This window comes from Rana temporaria, chromosome 13 (assembly GCF_905171775.1).
Source record: "Rana temporaria chromosome 13, aRanTem1.1, whole genome shotgun sequence".
NCBI lineage: Eukaryota > Metazoa > Chordata > Amphibia > Anura > Ranidae > Rana > Rana temporaria.
Genome location: NC_053501.1, coordinates 109,624,156 through 109,644,667, shown reverse-complemented (window position 1 = coordinate 109,644,667; position 20,512 = coordinate 109,624,156). Strand labels below are relative to the sequence as shown.

At 48.9% G+C, this 20,512-nt stretch overlaps 1 protein-coding gene across 2 annotated transcripts in view; it reads right to left on the bottom strand.

Annotated features, from left to right (window-relative positions):
- The window catches only part of KIRREL1 (kirre like nephrin family adhesion molecule 1), a 292,257-nt gene that overhangs the window by 39,996 nt on the left and 231,749 nt on the right, over positions 1-20,512 (bottom strand). For both annotated transcript variants that reach the window (XM_040332857.1, XM_040332858.1), the window contains exons 5-7: positions 19,359-19,509; positions 8,289-8,394; positions 3,012-3,160 (exon numbers count right to left, since the gene is read on the bottom strand). In XM_040332857.1, the coding sequence (XP_040188791.1) occupies positions 3,012-3,160; positions 8,289-8,394; positions 19,359-19,509 (406 nt within the window). The remainder of the gene's footprint in view (positions 1-3,011; positions 3,161-8,288; positions 8,395-19,358; positions 19,510-20,512) is intronic.

Sequence of the window (20,512 nt, the reverse complement as noted above, 5' to 3'; positions counted from 1 at the left end):
TAGCGCAAAAACTAAAAACCGCAGAGGTGATCAAATACCACCAAAAGAAAGCTCTATTTGTGGGGGAAAAAAGGACGCCTGTTTTGGGAGCCACGTCGCACGACCGCACAATTGTCAGTTAAAGCGACGCAGCGCCCAATCGCAAAAAAGTGCTTTGGTCTTTGACCAGCAATATGGTCCGGGGCTGAAGTGGTTAAAGTTATAGGGCCAGATCCACGAAAGAATTACGCCGGCGTATCTCTTGATACGCCGCCTAATTTCAAATTTTGCGCGTCGTATCTTTGTTTTGTATCTACAAAACAAGATACGACAGCATCTCGGATCGATCCGACAGCGTTTCCGTCGAATTCCGCGTCGAGTATGCAAATTAGCTTGTTACGCCGATCCACGAACGAACGTACGTTGCGCATTTTTTTACGTTGTTTGTGTTCGGCTTTTTCCAGTGTATATTTACCCCTGCTATTATGAGGCGTACTCAATGTTAAGTATGGCCGTCGTTCCCGCCTCGCATTTTGAATTTTTTACGTTGTTTGCGTAAGTCGTTCGCGAATAGGGATTTGCGTAGAATGACGTCACCGTCGTAAGCATTGGCTGGTTCCGGTTTCATTTCGAGCTTACGCAATGGGATACCCCCACGGACGGCGCATGCGCCGTTAAAAAAAAACGTTGTTTACGTCGGGTCACGACGTATTTACATAAAACACGCCCCCATTACATCCTTTTGAATTACGCGCCCCTACGCCGCCAAAGATACACTACGCCGCCGTAACTTACGGCGCAAATTCTTTGAGGATTCGAAAAAAAAAAAGTTACGGCGGCGTAGTGTATCTTAGATACGCTACTCCCGGCGGATATATGCGCCGCGCTGCGTGGATCTGGCCCAATGTGTGTGTAAAGGCAGGCAATACTTTTGACAATATAATATATATATATATACACACACACATTATATATACAGTATAATAATAATAATAATAAAAAAGATATGATATACTGTATATATATATATATATATCCAATTGGCGTAGTATGTGCATTGCCGCTGTTATAAAGACATAGCGCTGATCACATGACACAAAAGGAACGATGTTGGCGGCACGCAGGGAAGTCATTCTTCTTTCCTCGGCAACAAATAAAGTGAAACAATTCCTCTCCTGCCACTCTGCCGCATAATTATTGTCATGCTAATGAGGCTGTGCTGGTTGTGATGTGGGGATTGTTCTGGCGGGCTCGGTGTAGAGTGGGGCTCGCCGGTTGATTGATGTAGAATAAGCTGCAAGACGTGGAATTACGGCGCGCTCGCTGTGTCTTTCCTGACACGTATTCTTCACTCCTGGTATTTTTTTTTTTTTGTTGTTTGTTCTTTTCTAATGATGTGAATACTCCTCCATCACAGAGGTCCCCCCCCCCTCATCCATCACCAACGCATTTCATCTTCCTCCCCCTGTGTTGTCACTGTGTTGTCACCCCTGTCATGTCCCAATGCATGACCCCATTAAGACTATTTAGACCTTTTTCTTTTTTCAAGCAAGAAAAGGTGACAGATTAGACTATAAAATCCCTTAAATGCAAATGCCTGTATATCCATTATAACCATTGTATTGCTTATTCTATCCCAGCCTGACTATCCCTAGCCCACCCCTTCCCAGCCTGACTGTCACTGGCACACCCCTTCCCAGCCTGACTTACCCTGGCCGGTCCCTACCCAGCCTGACTATCCCTGGCCTGCCCCTGCCCAGCCTGACTATCCCTAGCCCACCCCTTCCCAGCCTGACTATCCCTAGCCCACCCCTTCCCAGCCTGACTGCTTCTGGCCTGCCCCTTCTGAGCCTGTCTGCCCCTGGCATGCCCCTTCCCAGACTGACTGCCCCTGACCCACCCCTTCCCAGGCTGACTGTCACTGGCACGCCCCTTCCCAGCCAGACTTACCCTGGCCCGTCCCTTCCCAGTCAGATTGTCCCTGGCCCTCCCCTTTCTAGCCTGACTGTCTCTGGCCTGCCCCTTCCCAGCCTGACTGCCCCTGGCCCACACCTTCCCAGCCAGACTTACCCTGGCCTGTTACTTCCCAGCTGGACTGTCCCTGGCCCTCCCCTTTCAAGCCTGATGGTCCATGGCACACCCATTCCTAGCCTGACTGTCCCTTGCCTGCCCCTGCCCAGCCTGCCTATACCTGGCCTGTCTCTTGCCTGGCTGACTGCCCCTGGCCCACCCCTTTCTAGCCTGACTGTCCCTTGCCTGCCCCTGCCCAGCCTGCCTATCCCTGGCCCGCCTTTTGCCAGGCTGACTGCCCCTGGCCCACCCCTTCCCAGCCTGACTATCCCTGGCACGCCAATTCCCAGACTGACTGCCCCTGGCTCGCCCCTTCCCAGCTTGACTGTCTCTGGGCAGCCCCTTTCCAGCCTGACTGCCCCTGGCTCGCCCCTTCCCAGCCTGACTGTGCCTGGCCCGCCCCTTCCCAGCCTGACTGTCCCCGGCCCGCCCCTTTCCAGTCTGACTGTCTCTGGGCAGCCCCTTTCCAGCCTGACTGCCCCTGGCTCGCCCCTTCCCAGCCTGACTGTCCCTGGCCCGCCCCTTCCCAGCCTGACTGTCCCTGGCCCGCCCCTTTCCAGTCTGACTGTCTCTGGGCAGCCCCTTCCCAGCCTGATTGCCCCTGGCTGGCCCCTTCCCAGCCTGAGTGTCCCTTGCCTGCCCCTGCCCAGCCTGCCTATTCCTGGCATGCCTCTTCCCAGCCGGACTGTCCCTGGCCCTCCCCTTTCAAGCCTGACGGTCCCTGGCTCACCCCTTCCTAGCCTGACTGTCCCTTGCCTGCCCAGCCTGCCTATCCCTGGCCCGCCTCTTGCCAGGCTGACTGCCCCTGGCCTGCCCCTTTCCAGCCTGACTGCCCCTGGCCTGCCCCCTCCCAGCATGACTTCCCCTGGCCTGCCCCTTCCCAGCCTGACTGTCTCTTGCCCCACCCCTTTCATTCACTGGATTTCAGTTCTTTTGCCAAGTACAATACACTAAAAACTTACACTGTACATCCACCAAGGTGCTGACATTGGTGCTCCCAACTTCGTTGTGTACTTCGCAGGAGACGGGCTCTGTGAAGAAAGTAAAATCCACTTGTGCCTCGTATGTGCTTTCCTTGGCTCCCTCGATGATCACACCTCCCTTGGCCCACCTATTAAAAAAAAGACAACGATTAGAATAAGTGACATCCTTTAGTGGCACACTTAGGGGTCTATTTATAAAAAAGATTCGCACAGCTGCCATGGATAGTCCCCATAATGTGCCTAATATGTGTATTTCCTAGGATCATCAGCTCCATCTAGTGGCCATAATGCAGTATTTTTGTGAAATACTGCATTTAGGAAAATACTGCATTATGGCCACTAGATGGACCTTATGATCATAGGAATTACACACATTAGACAGATTACAGGGATTATTCGAAAAGGTCTGAGGGCTGAAACGCACCTTTACTATTGGGTGTGCTGCATTACTGCAACGCACGTCAACGCACGTTATGAACATTGTCGCACTGAGTTGCCATTCATTTTGAATTAAATTTGAGCGGCACCCCAAAGCTGTAAGGCAACGCAGCTCCGACGCCCATGCAGCTCGCCACAATGCTCGGTAAAGCTAGGTTCAGACTTTACACGTGCACGCGAATGTGCACTCTTTACCCTGAAACGCGCTTTAGTAGCCACGCGGGGGTAACCATATTTGTCAGGCCCTGTTTGGAGTAGCAGAAATGCACAATTCAGCACACGTTTCTGCGAACGCGTGAAAAAACGCACTACTGAAAAAACGCCATAACCTTGCGGTGCCATTACTTTTTAATGGCACCCAAATCGCGGGGTAGCAGGGGTCAGGGACTTCTGTCCTGCGTTTCTTGACAGGGCTGCCATCAGGGGGGTACAGGCAGTACACCTGTAAGGGGCCCGGATGGCAACCCCCTTTTTTATATTTTTTTATTAAAGGGCCCAGAAGTCCCCAGGGCCCGGATGGCTACCCCCCCCCTTTTTTTTTATAAAAGAAATTTAAAAAAAAAAATGTATATATATATATATATATATATATATATATATATATATACATAATTTTTTTATAATTTTTTTTGTAAGGGGTCCAGAGGTCCCCAAGGGCCCAGGGATCGCCAGGGCCCCCGGATGGCAACCTTCCTTTTTTATATATATATTTTTATTAAAGGACCCAGAGGTCCCCAGGGCCCCGGAGGTCGACAGGGCCCGGATGGCAAACCCCTATATATATATAATTTTTTTTATTATTATTAAAGGGCCCAGAGGTCCCCAGGGCCCCGGATGGCAACCCCTCCCCTTTTTTTTTTGTTTATTTTATAAAAGAAATTAAAACATTTTTTTTATATATATTTTTTCTTTCTTTTTTTTTCTTTTATTAAAGAGCCCAGAGGTCCCCAGGGCCCCGGAGGTCGCCAGGGCCCCGGATGGCAACCCCCTTTTTTTATATATATATAGTTTTTTTTTATTAAAGGGCCCAGAGGTCCCCAGGGCCCCGGATGGCAACCCACCTTTTTTATATATAATATATATATATATAAATATATATTTTTTATTAAAGGGCCCAGAGGTCCCCAGGGCCCCGGGTTGGCAAAACCCCCCTTTTTCTTTTTTATAAAAGAGATAAAAAATAAATTATATATATATATATATTTTTTTTCTTTTTATTAAAGGCCCCGGAGGTCCCCAGGGCCCCGGATGACTACCCCCCTTTTTTTATATATATATTTTTTATTGTATCTTTTTTTTTTCTTGTAAGGGGCCCAGAGGTCCCCAGGGCAACCCCCCACCTTTTTTTATTTTTTGTTCATCAGCACCCAAACTGTGTAAGCTGTGTAAGGGGCCCCATAATTCCTGATGGCGGCCCTGAAATGAATTGGATGGCCCACCCTAAATTTGATACGCGGTTATGCGCTCGCACGCGCCGTCACACCTGCATGGCCTATACAGCGTCTAACGCACTGCGGTACGCTGCATCAACCTGTTCCTGCACGTTGCGTTACAGGCACGTCGTGTCACGTGTTGAGTCACGTTGCGTCACTGCATCCCTAATGCTGCAACGGACAAGCCTGAATGTGTCCTGAATGCTTTATCGCATCTTCTTGCTGTCGGAGTTAAGAGCGGCGCCGTCCTATAGCGCGGCGATATCCCTGTAGGACGTCTCTCCCTCCCCCCCGTCTCCACCGCCAAGCCCGTCTCCTACTCTTAGCCCGCACTACACAAACACGCGGCGGATAACTAGGCGCTCTTGAAGGCAGCGATAAATAAAACATTAATACACCCGTTTGGTTTAAATATGCATGATTGTAAAACAGAAGCAGTTGGCAGTAAACAGGATCGTAAAATAAAAAGGCATTAAATTCCTCAGATAAGGTGTTTAATGGACAGCCCAGGCCTGCCACTGTTACACTTGTAAATTCGCCGACGAGCGATCGTAACGGGAAAAGCCAGATTGATTTTTTTTTTTTTGAGCTTTAAACGGCCTTTAAAGCTGTACTCCAGGAACAAACACTATTCCTTAATAGCCGCAAAGGATATAGATCCGCTTTGCGTGTGCCGTACAAAGCTGTGCATTGGGCCCAACAGGCTCCACCCACTGTAGAGAACTACAGGAGGGGGGCAGAGACTAGACCAGTCACCCTGCACAAGAAGAGAGAGCAGAGCTGTGGGAGGGATCAAGTAGGCTCCACCCACTATAGAGAACTACAGGAGGGGGCGGACACAAGACCAGTCACCCTGCACAAGAAGAGAGAACAGAGCTGTGGGAGGGACCCAGCAGGCTCCACCCACTGTAGAGAACTACAGGAGGGGGGGGGGGGGTGAAAACCAGACCCGTCACCCTGCATAAGAAGATAGAGCAGCAGTGAGCGGTCTCCAATCACTATAGAGAACTACAGGAGGAGGCGGAGACGGAGACAAGACCAATCACCCTGCACAAGAATAGAGAGCAGAGCTGTGGGAGGGGCCCATCAGGCTCCACCCACTGTAGAAAACTACAGGAGGGGGGCGAAGACCAGACCCGTCACCCTGCATAAGAAGATAGAGCAGCAGTGAGCGATCTCCAATCACTATAGAGAACTACAGGAGGGGGCGGAGACAAGACCCATCACCCTGCAAAAAGAGAGAGAGCAGAGCTGTGGGAGGGATCCAGCAGGTTCCACCCACTATAGAGAACTACAGGAGGGAGCGGAGACCAGACCAGTCACCCTGAGCAAGGAGAGAGAGTAGAGACGTGGGAGAGACCCGTCACCCAGCAGGCTCCACCCAATAGAGAGAACTACAGAAGGGGCGAAGACCAGACCAGTCACCCTGCAAAAAGAGAGAGAGCACAGCTGTGGGAGGGATCCAGCAGGCTCCACCCACTATAGAGAACTGCAGGAGGAGCGGAGACCAGACCAGTCACCCTGCACAAGGAGAGAGAGCAGAGCTGTGGGAGGGAGCCAGTAGGCCACACCCATTATAGAGAACTACAGGAGGGGGCGGAGACAAGACCAGTCACTCTGCACAATGAGAGAGAGCAGAGCCGTGGGAGGGACCCATCACCCAGTAGTCTCCACCCACTATAGAGAACTACAGAAGGGGGCGGAGACCAGACCAGTCACCCTGCACATGGAGAGAGAGCAGCAGTGAGTGGTCTCCAATCTCTATAGAGAACTACAGGAGGGGGCGGAGACAAGACCAGTCACTCTGCACAAGGAGAGAGAGCAGAGCTGTGGGAGGGAGCCAGTAGGCCACACCCATTATAAAGAACTACAGGAGGGGGCGGAGACAAGACCCGTCACTCTGCACAATGAGAGAGAGCAGAGCCGTGGGAGGGACCCATCACCCAGTAGTCTCCACCCACTATAGAGAACTACAGAAGGGGGCGGAGACCAGACCAGTCACCCTGCACATGGAGAGAGAGCAGCAGTGAGTGGTCTCCAATCTCTATAGAGAACTACAGGAGGGGGCGGAGACAAGACCAGTCACTCTGCACAAGGAGAGAGAGCAGAGCTGTGGGAGGGAGCCAGTAGGCCACACCCATTATAGAGAACTACAGGAGGGGGCGGAGACAAGACCAGTCACTCTGCACAATGAGAGAGAGCAGAGCCGTGGGAGGGACCCATCACCCAGTAGTCTCCACCCACTATAGAGAACTACAGAAGGGGGCGGAGACCAGACCAGTCACCCTGCACATGGAGAGAGAGCAGCAGTGAGTGGTCTCCAATCTCTATAGAGAACTACAGGAGGGGGCGGAGACAAGACCAGTCACTCTGCACAAGGAGAGAGAGCAGAGCTGTGGGAGGGAGCCAGTAGGCCACACCCATTATAGAGAACTACAGGAGGGGGCGGAGACAAGACCAGTCACTCTGCACAATGAGAGAGAGCAGAGTCGTGGGAGGGACCCATCACCCAGTAGTCTCCACCCAATATATAAAACTACAGAAGGGGGCGGAGACCAGACCAGTCACCCTGCACATGGAGAGAGAGCAGCAGTGAGTGGTCTCCAATCTCTATAGAGAACTACAGGAGGGGGCGGAGACAAGACCAGTCACTCTGCACAAGGAGAGAGAGCAGAGCTGTGGGAGGGAGCCAGTAGGCCACACCCATTATAGTGAACTACAGGAGGGGGCGGAGACAAGACCAGTCACTCTGCACAATGAGAGAGAGCAGAGCCGTGGGAGGGACCCGTCACCCAGTAGTCTCCACCCACTATAGAGAACTACAGAAGGGGGCAGAGACCAGACCAGTCACCCTGCACATGGAGAGAGAGCAGCAGTGAGTGGTCTCCAATCTCTATAGAGAACTACAGGAGGGGGCGGAGACAAGACCAGTCCCTCTGCACAAGGAGAGAGAGCAGAGCTGTGGGAGGGGCTCAACAGGCTCCACCCACTATAGAGGACTACAGAAGGGGGCGGAGACCAGACCAGTCGCTCTGCACAATAAGGGAGAGCAGCAGTGAGTGGTCTCATGCAGGAGAGCCAGGTAACCTGCATTTTTAGAAACCATTCACCCCCATAACTTTTTTTTCGATCAGAAAGTATAAAATGGGGCTCATTCACAACTTTTTTCAATTAATTTAGTCAATGAATCTTATCAAGCGTGGCGCTGCCCATCAGAATGCACGTTGACATTGAACGTTATGCACATTTTTTATGCATACGAAATTTAGGGGGAAAAAAAAGGTTAATAGAGGATTCACCAAGGAGCCCAGCAACGCCTGCATGCTTTTTAGCCGCCTGTGTATAACTGCATTACCTACCAAAGTCATTTGGCCGAAATACTAACCTGTATCCTTTAATGGTGGGATTGGCGGTGGCCATACAGGTAAAGCGGACCCTTTCGCCCTCCAGCACGGTTTGCGGTTGGATAGATAAGGTGACCGTTGGCGGATCTGTCAGGGAGAGAGAGAAAAAATCAACACAAAGATACCAGGGTGACCTTAAAATGTACCTAAACCTCACCAAAAATGTCATATATTAAAGTTTGCAAGAACGGCGGCTGCACTCGTTTTCTTTTTTTGGGCTTTTTTCTTCTTTATTTTCAACCCAATGATCCTGCCAGTAACACACTTCCTGTCCTTAATTCTTTCTGTGTGAATCAGGCAAAATCGAATGTTCTCAGACTAAATTCCCTGCAGATCGAATCTGTGAATGGGGAAAATGATGGCCACTAGAGGAGCATACTTGCGACTAGTCAGCGCCGTCTAGTGGTTATAAGGTAATATTTTTTCCCCATTCTCACATTCAATCTATAGAGAATTTAGCCTCAGAACAGTTGATTTTGCCCCATTCACTCAGAACGGATTAGCATGAAGTTTCGACGGACGAACAGCTATGCGAATATTTCTTTTTAAAATACACCCCCTATGTGTGAGGTCAACATAACGGGCTGGACGTCTTACATTTCTTAAAGGGAACACTGCTTCAGGCTAGTCAATGGCCTTGACTCATTTGGTCACGTGACCTCCACTGAGCAACCAGTTGGAGCGCTGATATTCCAAAGGGTCACATGACCACATGCTTTGGTTCTCTGCTACCCCCCTTATCCAGCTTGAGACATGACCCCCCCCCCCTCTTATTTCTACTCTTTAGAAGTGCTCCCCTATTGAACGAGCTCCATTTAAAACAATAGCTAACCTATTTATGTGCATATATGGGAACTTGCCGGATCTCAGCTGGCAATGCCGGCTTCTCACTCCAGTTACCAGCTTCTTACTACAGTTTACGGCTTCTCACTCCAGTTACCAGCTTCTTACTACAGTTTACGGGTTCACACTGCAGTTACCAGCTTCTTACTACAGTTTACAGGTTCTCGCTCCAGTTCCGGCTTCTCACTCCAGTTACAAGCTTCTTACTACAGTTTACGAGTTCACGTTGCAGTTCCGGCTTCTCGCTCCAGTTCCCGGCTTCTCACTCCAGTTACCAGCTTCTTACTACAGTTTACGGGTTCTCGCTCCAGTTTCCGGCTTCACGCTCCAGTTCCCGGCTTCTTACTCCAGTTGCTGGCTTCTTACTACAGTTTACGGGTTCTCGCTCCAGTTACCAGCTTCTTACTACAGTTTACGGGTTTTCGCTCCAGTTACCAGCTTCTTACTACAATTTACGGGTTCACGCTCCAGTTACCAGCTTCTTACTACAGTTTACGAGTTCACGTTGCAGTTCCGGCTTCTCGCTCCAGTTCCCGGCTTCTCACTCCAGTTACTAGCTTCTTACTACAGTTTACGGTTCTCGCTCCAGTTTCCGGCTTCACGCTCCAGTTCCCGGCTTCTTACTCCAGTTGCTGGCTTCTTACTACAGTTTACGGGTTCTCGCTCCAGTTACCAGCTTCTTACTACAGTTTACGGGTTTTCGCTCCAGTTACCAGCTTCTTACTACAGTTTACGGGTTCTCGCTCCAGTTACCAGCTTCTTACTACAGTTTACGGGTTCACGCTCCAGTTCCGGCTTCTCACTCCAGTTACAAGCTTCTTACTACAGTTTACAGGTTCTCTCTCCAGTTGCCGGCTTCACGCTCCAGTTCCCGGCTTCTCACTCCAGTTGCTGGCTTCTTACTACAGTTTACGGGTTCTCACTCCAGTTACCAGCTTCTTACTACAGTTTACGGGTTCTCGCTCCAGTTACCAGCTTCTTACTACAGTTTACGGGTTCTCGCTCCAGTTACCAGCTTCTTACTACAGTTTACGGGTTCTCGCTCCAGTTACCAGCTTCTTACTACAGTTTACGGGTTCTCGCTCCAGTTACCAGCTTCTTACTACAGTTTACGGGTTCTCGCTCCAGTTACCAGCTTCTTACTACAGTTTACGGGTTCTCGCTCCAGTTGCCGGCTTCACACTCCAGATTCCGGCTTCTTGCTCCAGTTCCCGGCATCACGCTCCAGTTTCTGGCTTCACACTCCAGTTGCTGGCTTCTGACTCCAGTTGCCAGATTCTCACTAGAGCTTCCGGGTTCTCACTCCAGTTGCCGGGTTCTCACTCCAGTTTCCGGGTTCTCGCTCAAGTTTCTGGGTTCTCGCTCCAGTTGCCGGGTTCTCGCTCCAGTTGCCGGGTTCTCGCTCCAGTTGCCGGGTTCTCGCTCCAGTTGCCGGGTTCTCGCTCCAGTTTCCGGGTTCTTGCTCCGGGTTCTCTCTCCAGTTTCTGGCTTCACGCTCCAGTTCCCGGCTTCTCACTCCAGTTACCGGCTTCTCACTCCAGTTACCGGCTTCTCACTCCAGTTACCGGCTTCTCACTCCAGTTACCGGCTTCTCACTCCAGTTACCGGCTTCTCACTCCAGTTACCGGCTTCTCACGGCAGTTACCGGCTTCACACGCCAGTTACCGGCTTCTCACGCCAGTTACCGGCTTCTCATTCCAGTTGCCGGCTTCTCACTTTTCCCAAAAATGTGCCACGTCAAACTGCGCATTTGCTAAAGTGACGCTGGGTGATTTTGCGCACGTTCCCAATATGTAGCAGTGTGAACCGAGCCTAAAGGGAAATGATAGGGGGCCCCGTTCACATCTACGCACGCATGTTATCCAACATACTGCAAGGTAGGAGTAGGCTTTTAACACACCAGCTTATGAGGACAGGTCCTCTTTAAGAATCCCTCGCCTTTCTTCTTTCCATCCAGAAACCACAAAGGCGCTCGCGGTAAGAAATCCTCAGACTTTCGTCTGATTTAGGGGCTCGGCCTGCGTGAGAAAGAAAGATCTATGCTGATGCTGTGTACCAACGGACGCGCTCCCGTCGCATACGCCGTGCAGAGGGGCTGAGGAGAGGCCGGCTCCGATCTGTCAGTAATAAATAGCGGGGGACCATCTTAAATCACCATCAAAGAGGCGTATTGTCTTCCCGGCCTCATCTGCATTCAGCCGGCGTCGGGGCTCCTCGCGTGAAAAAAATAAAATAAAATCAGCCTGGGTTAGGTAAATGCTATTAACGAAATTGTCTTTTAAGTCGCACCGCCGTACAAATAGTGCGGCGCGCCGCTGTCAGTGCGCATCGCAGAGACAGGCCCGCGAGACCGCCAGAGACAGGCTGACAGCACATCAAGAGAAACAACGGCGACAGCCGACTGGGGACATATGAAAAAAAAAATTGTGTTTGCGAATAGTACAAGTCCAGCTTTTCCTCTGAAGGCCTGTTGAGCGCCCCCTGCGCGTTGCGTTCAGGGCAGCCAATGCATTCATAAACACGCACCATGCGATTTGGAGCGCGCTTACAGATGCCTGGTGACATCATCAACGGCGTCACCACGCGGCTGATAAAGTGTGACGTCTTTTTCTGTGTGTCGGAAAAAAAATTTTTGCGTATGTGCAGAACGAAAAAAAAATATTATTTTGTTTCGGATCGATTCGTTAAGTCGCTAATTTCTTTTCATTGTATTCGTAACAAAGTTAGTTTAGTTTCATTCGTTAGTTTTTGACCAGATTTTTCCAATGTATTCGAAGCAAATCAAAAATATTGAATCAATCCGAATTCATTGTGAAGAATAGCTGTTCGAAATTAGAATTTTGTAAGATGATTATATTAATTCTATTCTTTTCTATTTGTTTCTATTATGTTATTTTCTATTCTATTCTATTCTTTAATCATTCTATTCTATTGTGTCTCTTTATTTTCTATTCTATTTTGTTCTGTTTTACTCTTCTCTATTCTGTTTAATTATACTCTATTCTTTTTCTTTATTCTATTTGAAATTCAAATTACAGAACACGGTTGCATTCATTCTATTCCATTCAATTATTTTCTGTTCTATTCATTTCTTTTTTTTTTCTTCCCACCTCAGAGAACTCCATCCGGAGACCTAATCAATTTAGCGTTCATTCACTGTCTCCATTCAAGTTCACATCATAGTAGGAAGTTGCTTCGTAGCTTTGTTTACTACGTGCATGTGTATAAATATAAAGAGCCAATTACGGCCTCGGAATAAGAGTACAAAAAGTTCTATTCTTTTCTTTTCGATTCTATTCCATTCTATTATTTTCATTATAGTCCTTTATTTTCTATTCTGTTCTATTTTATTCTATTCTTTTATTTTCTATTCTATTCTGTTGTATTCCCATTAGAAAAGGGGCAGATGGGCTCTAAATGAAAGGAGCAACACCCAGGTCCGTACAGAGGTATGGAACTTCTGTTATGGGGCTGGAGAAGTTAGCGATGGGCTACTGCCGGTGTGCTCTGTGAGTCCTTCTTCCGCTGTGTCGGATGGGTCTTGTAGTATTCCCATTGGGAATGGGCGGATGGGAGCTAAATTGAAGGAACAACACCCAGGCCCAGGTCTATTCTGTTCTATTTTATTTTATTATTTTATTTTCTATTCTATTCTGTTGTATTCCCATTGGAAAAGGGGCAGATGGGCTCTAAATTAAAGGAGCAACACCCAGGTCCGTACAGAGGTATGGAACTTCTGTTATGAGGCAGGAGAAGTTAGCGATGGACTACTGTGCTCTGTGAGGCTTCTGCCACAGTATCGGATGGGTCTTGTAGTATTCCCATTGGGAATGGGCAGATGGGAGCAAAATTAAAGAAACAATACCCCGGCCCAGGTCTGTACAGAGGTATGGACCTTCTGTTATGGGGGCTGGAGAAGATAGTAATGGACTACTGCTGGTGTGCTCTGTGAGACCTTTTTCCGCTGTGTCGGATGGGGCTTGTAGTATTTCCATTGGTAATGGGTGGATGGGAGCTAAATTAAAGGAACAACACTCAGGCCCAGGTCTGTACAGAGGTATGGACCTTCTGTTATGGGGGCAGGAGAAGTTAGCGAAAGACTACTGCCGGTGTGCTCTGTCAGTCCTTCTACCGCGATGGCGGATGGGACTTGTAGTATTCCCATTGGGAATGGACAGATGGGAGCTAAATTAAAGGAACAATACTCAGGCCCAGGTCTGTACTGAAATACGGAGCTTCTGTTTTGGGGCTGGATAAATTAGCAATGGGCTACTACTGGAATGTTCTGTGAGTCCTTCTGACGAGTATTCCGATTAGGAATGGGCGGATGGGAGCTAAATTAAAGGAACAACACCCAGGTCTGTACAGAGGTATGGACCTTCTGTTATGGGGCTGGAGAAGTTAGCGATGGACTACTGCCGTTGTGCTTTGTGAGTCCTTCCGCTGTGTCGGATGGGACTTGTAGGATTCTTATTGGTAATGGGCGGATGGGAGCTAAATTGAAGGAACAACACCCAGGCCCAAGTCTGTAAAGAGGTATGGACCTTCTGTTATGGGGGCAGGAGAAGTTAGCGATGGACTACTGCCGGCGTGCTCTGTGAGTCCTTCTTCCTCTGTGTCGGATGGGATTTGTAGTATTCCCATTGGTAATGGGCGGATGGGAGCTAAATTGAAGTAACAACAACACCCAGGCCCAAGTCTGTAAAGAGGTATGGACCTTCTGTTATGGGGCTGGAGAAGTTAGCGATGGACTACTGCCGGCGTGCTCTGTGAGTCCTTCTTCCGCTGTGCCGGATGGGTCTTGTAGTATTCCCATTAGGAATGGGCGGATGGGAGATAAATTGAAGGAACAACACCCAGGCTCAGGTCTGCACAGGAGGTACGGACCTTCTGTTATGGGGGCAGGAGAAGTCAGCGATGGACTACTGCCGGTGTACTCTTCAAGTCCTTCTGCCGCAGTGGCGGATGGGACTTGTAGTATTCCCATTGGGAATGGGCACTAAATAAAAGAACAACAGGACACTCCAGGGAGCAGCACCCTACGATTCAGGCAAGAAGGGGTCAATTTTAGGGTGGGGAGTTCGGGAAATGTTTGAAGTTACATCCTAAATCTGGGTGTATGCCTTTAAGGCGACTGTGTCGTATATCTGGGTTTCCGTTATAGGCATCCTGCGGCTTTCCATCTGCCATGGCACAATGTATCCAGGCCCAAGTCTGTAAAGAGGTATGGACCTTCTGTTATGGGGCTGGAGAAGTTAGCGATGGACTACTGCCGGCGTGCTCTGTGAGTCCTTCTTCCGCTGTGCCGGATGGGTCTTGTAGTATTCCCATTAGGAATGGGCGGATGGGAGATAAATTGAAGGAACAACACCCAGGCTCAGGTCTGCACAGAGGTATGGACCTTCTGTTATGGGGCTGGAGAAGATAGTAATGGACTACTGCTGGTGTGCTCTGTGATTCCTTTTTCCGCTGTGTCGGATGGGGCTTGTAGTATTCCCATTGGTAATGGGCGGATGGGAGCTAAATTGAAGGAACAACACCCAGGCCCAGGTCTGTACAGAGGTATGGACCTTCTGTTATGGGGGCAGGAGAAGTTAGCGAAAGACTACTGCCGGTGTGCTCTGTCAGTCCTTCTACCGCGATGGCGGATGGGACTTGTAGTATTCCCATTGGGAATGGACAGATGGGAGCTAAATTAAAGGAACAATACTCAGGCCCAGGTCTGTACTGAAATACGGAGCTTCTGTTTTGGGGCTGGATAAATTAGCAATGGGCTACTACTGGAATGTTCTGTGAGTCCTTCTGACGAGTATTCCGATTGGGAATGGGCGGATGGGAGCTAAATTAAAGGAACAACACCCAGGTCTGTACAGAGGTATGGACCTTCTGTTATGGGGCTGGAGAAGTTAGCGATGGACTACTGCCGTTGTGCTTTGCGAGTCCTTCCGCTGTGTCGGATGGGACTTGTAGGATTCTTATTGGTAATGGGCGGATGGGAGCTAAATTGAAGGAACAACACCCAGGCCCAAGTCTGTAAAGAGGTATGGACCTTCTGTTATGGGGGCAGGAGAAGTTAGCGATGGACTACTGCCGGCGTGCTCTGTGAGTCCTTCTTCCTCTGTGTCGGATGGGATTTGTAGTATTCCCATTGGTAATGGGCGGATGGGAGCTAAATTGAAGTAACAACAACACCCAGGCCCAAGTCTGTAAAGAGGTATGGACCTTCTGTTATGGGGCTGGAGAAGTTAGCGATGGACTACTGCCGGCGTGCTCTGTGAGTCCTTCTTCCGCTGTGTCGGATGGGTCTTGTAGTATTCCCATTGGGAATGGGCGGATTGTAGCTAAATTGAAGGAACAACACCCAGGCCCAGGTCTGCACAGGAGGTACGGACCTTCTGTTATGGGGGCAGGAGAAGTCAGCGATGGACTACTGCCGGTGTACTCTTCAAGTCCTTCTGCCGCAGTGGCGGATGGGACTTGTAGTATTCCCATTGGGAATGGGCACTAAATAAAAGAACAACAGGACACTCCAGGGAGCAGCACCCTACGATTCAGGCAAGAAGGGGTCAATTTTAGGGTGGGGAGTTCGGGAAATGTTTGAAGTTACATCCTAAATCTGGGTGTATGCCTTTAAGGCGACTGTGTCGTATATCTGGGTTTCCGTTATAGGCATCCTGCGGCTTTCCATCTGCCATGGCACAATGTATCCCAGCATGCAGCCATCCTATTTGCAGGAATCGTGGTGAAGCCATGGTCCCAATCACCCTGTCACCTGACCACCCATTGACATTTCGGTGACACATCTGGCCGTATAGAGGCCAATCGATGAAGATAGCAATAGAGAATAGGAGGCCGGCCAGCTTGGCCCGCTCCCTCTGAGAATTATTGCTGGCTCCGCTATCAGACAGTCAGCACTTTCCTGCTATCGTATTAAGATAAGATGCGCCAACCCCCTCCTCCCCCCCCCATTTCCCCACTATGACTTAACGAATCTACTTAGCTTCCTTAATCAAGCAGAATAATGGTAATGGCGGAAACCCTCCGCACCGTCCATTATCTCTTTCAATTATTACAATGGAGCTTACGCCCAAGAGTATCTGATGAATGCAAATGCCATGACATCACTGGGGGAGCCATTACGAGAATTGTTTAAAAGTGTTTATCAAAGCAAGATGTAAATAATGGCTCAGCTGGCCGCGTCCAATCAGATCTGTCAGATCACCAAGATTACAGCGGAGCTAGAATCAGATATATTTTATCATGTTCAGTGCAATACGTGTTCAGTAATACGTTAGCGTCACACATCAAGGTATTTATTACCTTTCACAGAGATCACAGAACTCCCCCTTTACAGTCCATTTTTCCCCCCAGAATGCCGGTACCATGTTTTTCAGGCATCATCTAGGGTTATCATCTACTTCCTGGACGGAGATGCCAGCTTAGCTGTGTTCACAAAGGTCTGACAAAAAGATAAGCCCCTGCTGGAGCCTCTCAAAGTTACAATATACAGTCTTGAGTGATCCCTGGCGGAGAGGAGACTGAGAAAATGGCCCCTCCTGCCTGCAGCAGATTGGTGACATCATCTCAGACTAGGCAAAGCCCCTTCTCCACCATTAGATGGTGTTTTGTACTGTGTATAGCAAGTATATGGGCTGTGCTTAACCCCTATCCACCACTAGATGGCGCTGTTTATATAGCAAGTACAGTATATGGGATGTGCTTATTCCCCTTTCACCACTAGATGGCGATGTTTATATAGCAAGTACAGTATATGGGGTGTGCTCGTTCCCTTTTCACCACTAGATGGCGCTGTTTATATAGCAAGTACAGTATATGGGATGTGCTTATTACCTTTTCACCACTAGATGGCGATGTTTATATAGCAAGTACAGCATATGGGATGTGCTTATTCCCTTTTCACCACTAGATGGCGCTGTTTATATAAGCAAGTACAGTATATGGGATGTGCTTATTCCCTTTTCACCACTAGATGGCGATGTTTATATAGCAAGTACAGTATATGGGATGTGCTTATTCCCTTTTCACCACTAGATGGCGATGTTTATATAGCAAGTACAGCATATGGGATGTGCTTATTCCCTTTTCACCACTAGATGGTGCTGTTTATATAGCAAGTACAGTATATGGGATGTGCTTATTCCCTTTTCACCACTAGATGGCAATGTTTATATAGCAAGTACAGTATATGGGATGTGCTCATTCCCTTTTCACCACTAGATGGCGATGTTTATATAGCAAGTACAGTATATGGGATGTGCTTATTCCCTTTTCACCACTAGATGGCGATGTGTATATAGCAAGTACAGTATATGGGATGTCCTTTTTCCCTTTTCACCACTAGATGGCGCTGTTTATATAAGCAAGTACAGTATATGGGATGTGCTTATTCCCTTTTCACCACTAGATGGCAGTGTGCATATAGCAAGTATATGGGCTGTGCTTATCCCCTGTCCACCACTAGATGGCGCTGTTTATATAGCAAGTACAGTATATGGGATGAGCTTATTCCCTTTTCACCACTAGATGGCGATGTGTATATAGCAAGTACAGTATATGTGATGTGCTTATTCCCTGTCCACCACTAGATGGCGATGTGTATATAGCAAGTTTGTGGGATATGCATATCCCCTTTTCACCACTAGATGGCAGTGTGTGTATATAGCAAATATATGGGCTGTGCTTATCCCCTGTCCACCACTAGATGGAGGTGTGCATATAGCAAGTATATGGCCAGCAGTCTAAGTGATTACTGGGGGAGAGGAGACTGAGGCAATGGTTCTTCTTGCTTTCAGCAGACGGATGACATCATCGTAGCCTAGGCAAAGTCCACCACTAGATGGCGCTATGTATATAGCTGTGCTTATGCCCTTTCTACCACTAGATGATGCTGTGTATTAGGCAAGTATATGGGCTGTGCTTATGCCCATTCTACCACTAGGTGGTGCTGTGAATATAGAAAGTATATAGAATGTGCTTATCCCCTTTCCACCACTAGATGGTGCTGTGTATAAAGCAAGTATATGGGCTGTGCTTATTCCCTTTCCACCACTAGGTGGTGCTGTGAATATAGAAAGTATATGGAATGTGCTGATCCCCATTTCTACCATTAGATGGCGCTGTGTGTATAGCAAGTTTATGACTCGGAGGACCAATCAGAAATACCTTGCAAAAGAGATGCTAAGGATACCAGATTTTATATGGGATGTGCTTATCCCCCTTCCACTGCTAGATGGTGCTGTGTATATAGAAAGTATACAGGCTGTGCTTATCCGTGTTCCACCACTAGATGGTGCTGTGTATATAGAAAGTATACAGGCTGTGCTTATCCTTGTACCACCACTAGATGGTGCTGTGTATATTGAAAGTATACAGGCTGTGCTTATCTTTGTTCCACCACTAGATGGTGCTGTATATATAGCAATTTTATGGCCAATAAGAAATGCCCGTACAACAGAGATGCTAAGGATGCCACTCCCTACTTTTGTTCCTTGGAGTGTGGTTGACATACTCATGCACCAACATTACATTATTATCCTTTTCGAACATGCTAGGGCACCTTATCTATCTATTTAGGGCTTTTCACAGAATTTGGGCTTTAGAGGCGGCTCTTTAATTAGGCAAATTAGGCGGTGGCCTAAGGCCTAGCACTTACAGGGGCCTCGCGGCCGCCTAACTTGCCCAATGCATTAACCCAGTTTTGAGGGACAGGCGACCTTAACGCTGCTGTGCTCAGGCAGCGTTAAGAGCCCTGACCCAGGAGCAAAGCAGCCAGCATCCCTAACAACCAGTGAATATTGGTGACCCCACCCCTTGTGACGTCAATGACCCAGCATGCCCTCAGTAAATGATGTCACAAGGGGGCGGGTTCACCAGGTGACATCCGCCCCTTAGTTATAAAAGATCAGGATCTGGAGGCCGCCTTGTTAAAGGGGGATTTTAGATTCGATAAGCCCCTTGCCCGCAGACCCCCACAACCACCGGCCAGGGTTGTGGGGAAGAGGCTCTTGTCGTTGAATTATTTTTCCCATCATGGGTGTGAGTGGGGCCCCACGTCAAGTTTTGCCTAAGGCCTCACAAAGCCTAGAGCCGCCTCTGTTGGGCTTATTCTGTAAAGGTCTGGGTTATCTTCTCTTTGTATAAACCACAGACAGTATAAAACAGGAAGGAATATTGGCAATATGGCTTACGATGGACGTCCAGCTTGACTGTGGTCTCCTTGCCGGTTGGAATAGCGTAGTTCGATGTCCTACACGTAAACGTTCGGCCAATGTCTTGATCCGTAGGGACTATCAACAGGTAGCTCACGGTGGTTTCAAGTTTTCCATCCGCCAACACCATCTGCAAAACAAGATTCATGATAAGAAAGAATGATCTTTCTAAAAAGAGGACCTGTGCATGCTTAAATCATAATGAGCCCCCATCTTCTTTCGCGCACTTCCCTCAGTGCTGGTCACATGGGTCAAGACCTAGGCACCAGATCCCACCTGCATCAGGCAGTGTAAAGTCCAGTCCTCCTCTTTAGCAGGACCACAGGTTCTAGTGCAGGGGTAGGCATTAGATCCTTCCTTCTCTTTTGAAGAGTAGAAGCAGTGATATCATCTGGGCTTTTTTTCAGTAGGAACGCGGGGGAAAGCAGTTCCGGCATCTCCAGCTCTGAATGTATGTAATGGTCGGTAGGGGGTGGAACCAAGGAACGGTGCTCGGAGGTGGGTAAGGAGTGAAACCAAGGAATGGTGCTCAGAGGTGGGTAGGGGGTGGAACCAAGGAACGGTGCTCGGAGGTGGGTAAGGAGTGAAACCAAGGAATGGTGCTCAGAGGTGGGTAGGGGGTGAAACCAATGAATGGTGCTTGGAGGTGGGTAGGGGTTGGAACCAAGAAATAGTGCTCGGAGGTGATTAGGAGTTGGAACCAAAAAATAGTGCTCGGAGGTGGGTAGGGGGTGGAACCAAGGAATGGTGCTCGGAGGTGGGGAGGGGGTGGAACCAAAGAATGGTGCTCGGAGGAGGGTAGGGGGTGGAACCAAGAAATGGTGCTCAGAGGTGGGTAGGGGGTGGAACCAAGAAATGGTGCTCAGAGGTGGGTAGGGGGTGAAACTAATGAATGGTGCTTGGAGGTGGGTAGGGGGTGGACACAAGAGGTGACTCAGAAGGAGGGAGTTCCTGCACCCATTCTCTGAGAAAAAAAGCCCTGGATATCACCCATGGGGTTTCTCAACCAGGGTTCGATGGAACTCTAGGGTTCCTTCAGAGGTTGCAAGGGGTTCCTTGAGCAATGAGAAATTTCTACCTCTCAGATAAGTTCCCACTGACACCATTGACCCTTTTAGCTCTCTGTAAGAAGG